Source organism: Arachis ipaensis, chromosome B05 (assembly GCF_000816755.2).
Source record: "Arachis ipaensis cultivar K30076 chromosome B05, Araip1.1, whole genome shotgun sequence".
NCBI lineage: Eukaryota > Viridiplantae > Streptophyta > Magnoliopsida > Fabales > Fabaceae > Arachis > Arachis ipaensis.
The window spans coordinates 217,091-217,763 of NC_029789.2; the positions used below are offsets into that span (position 1 = coordinate 217,091).

General features: G+C 34.6%; 1 protein-coding gene across 2 annotated transcripts in view; it reads right to left on the reverse strand.

The window, feature by feature from the left end:
* The window catches only part of LOC107642264 (cyclin-D4-1), a 2,946-nt gene continuing 2,288 nt past the window's right edge, over nt 16–673 (reverse strand). For both annotated transcript variants that reach the window (XM_016345557.2, XM_016345558.2), the window contains exon 6: nt 16–643. In XM_016345557.2, the coding sequence (XP_016201043.1) occupies nt 398–643 (246 nt within the window). In that variant the 3' untranslated portion in view covers nt 16–397. The remainder of the gene's footprint in view (nt 644–673) is intronic.

Here is a 673-nt window from a genome sequence, read left to right on the forward strand (position 1 = left end):
AAAAAAGAAAAGAAAAAAGAAAGAATTTTGTTTTATATTATAATAATTATCTTCGTCCTACAATGACAATTTAGGACATGGAAAAACAATTATAGCTATTCTCTGATTTCTCTCCAATGATCACAATTCACAGGCCAACCTTAGTTTCATCAAAATTTTCTCCACCAACCTCATTTCCTTGCTATATTTTTTGCATCCGTTGCTGTTGTGTAATAATCTCACTATATAAACAAATGGTAACACCCTATGATTCTTTTTCTTCTTCTTCTTTGTTTGTAACATGCTTATAGCATGAACATAACACACTCTTTGATTAGGTGTTACCAATGAAGAGTTGCCTCCACACACACTAAACTCCCATTCAACCAAACCAAATGAGAGCATAATCCACATTTTTTCATGAATCTGAGGTCCCATTACAACAAGGTCCTCCTTCTGATTTGAACCTTTTAGTTTTTGGACTATTTGGGCATGATGAACCAAGTGTTGTTAATTCATCACTCTTATAGCTCAAGCATCCACCACCATCAAGCACCCCAATTGGGCTTTGAGGCACAAATGGCACATGATGTTTTGCACCAAAATTAGAAACATTCATCAATGCCAAGTCTCTTATCAATTCAACACACTTTAGAACTTTCTCCTGCATTAAAGAAACAAAGATAAGAACACT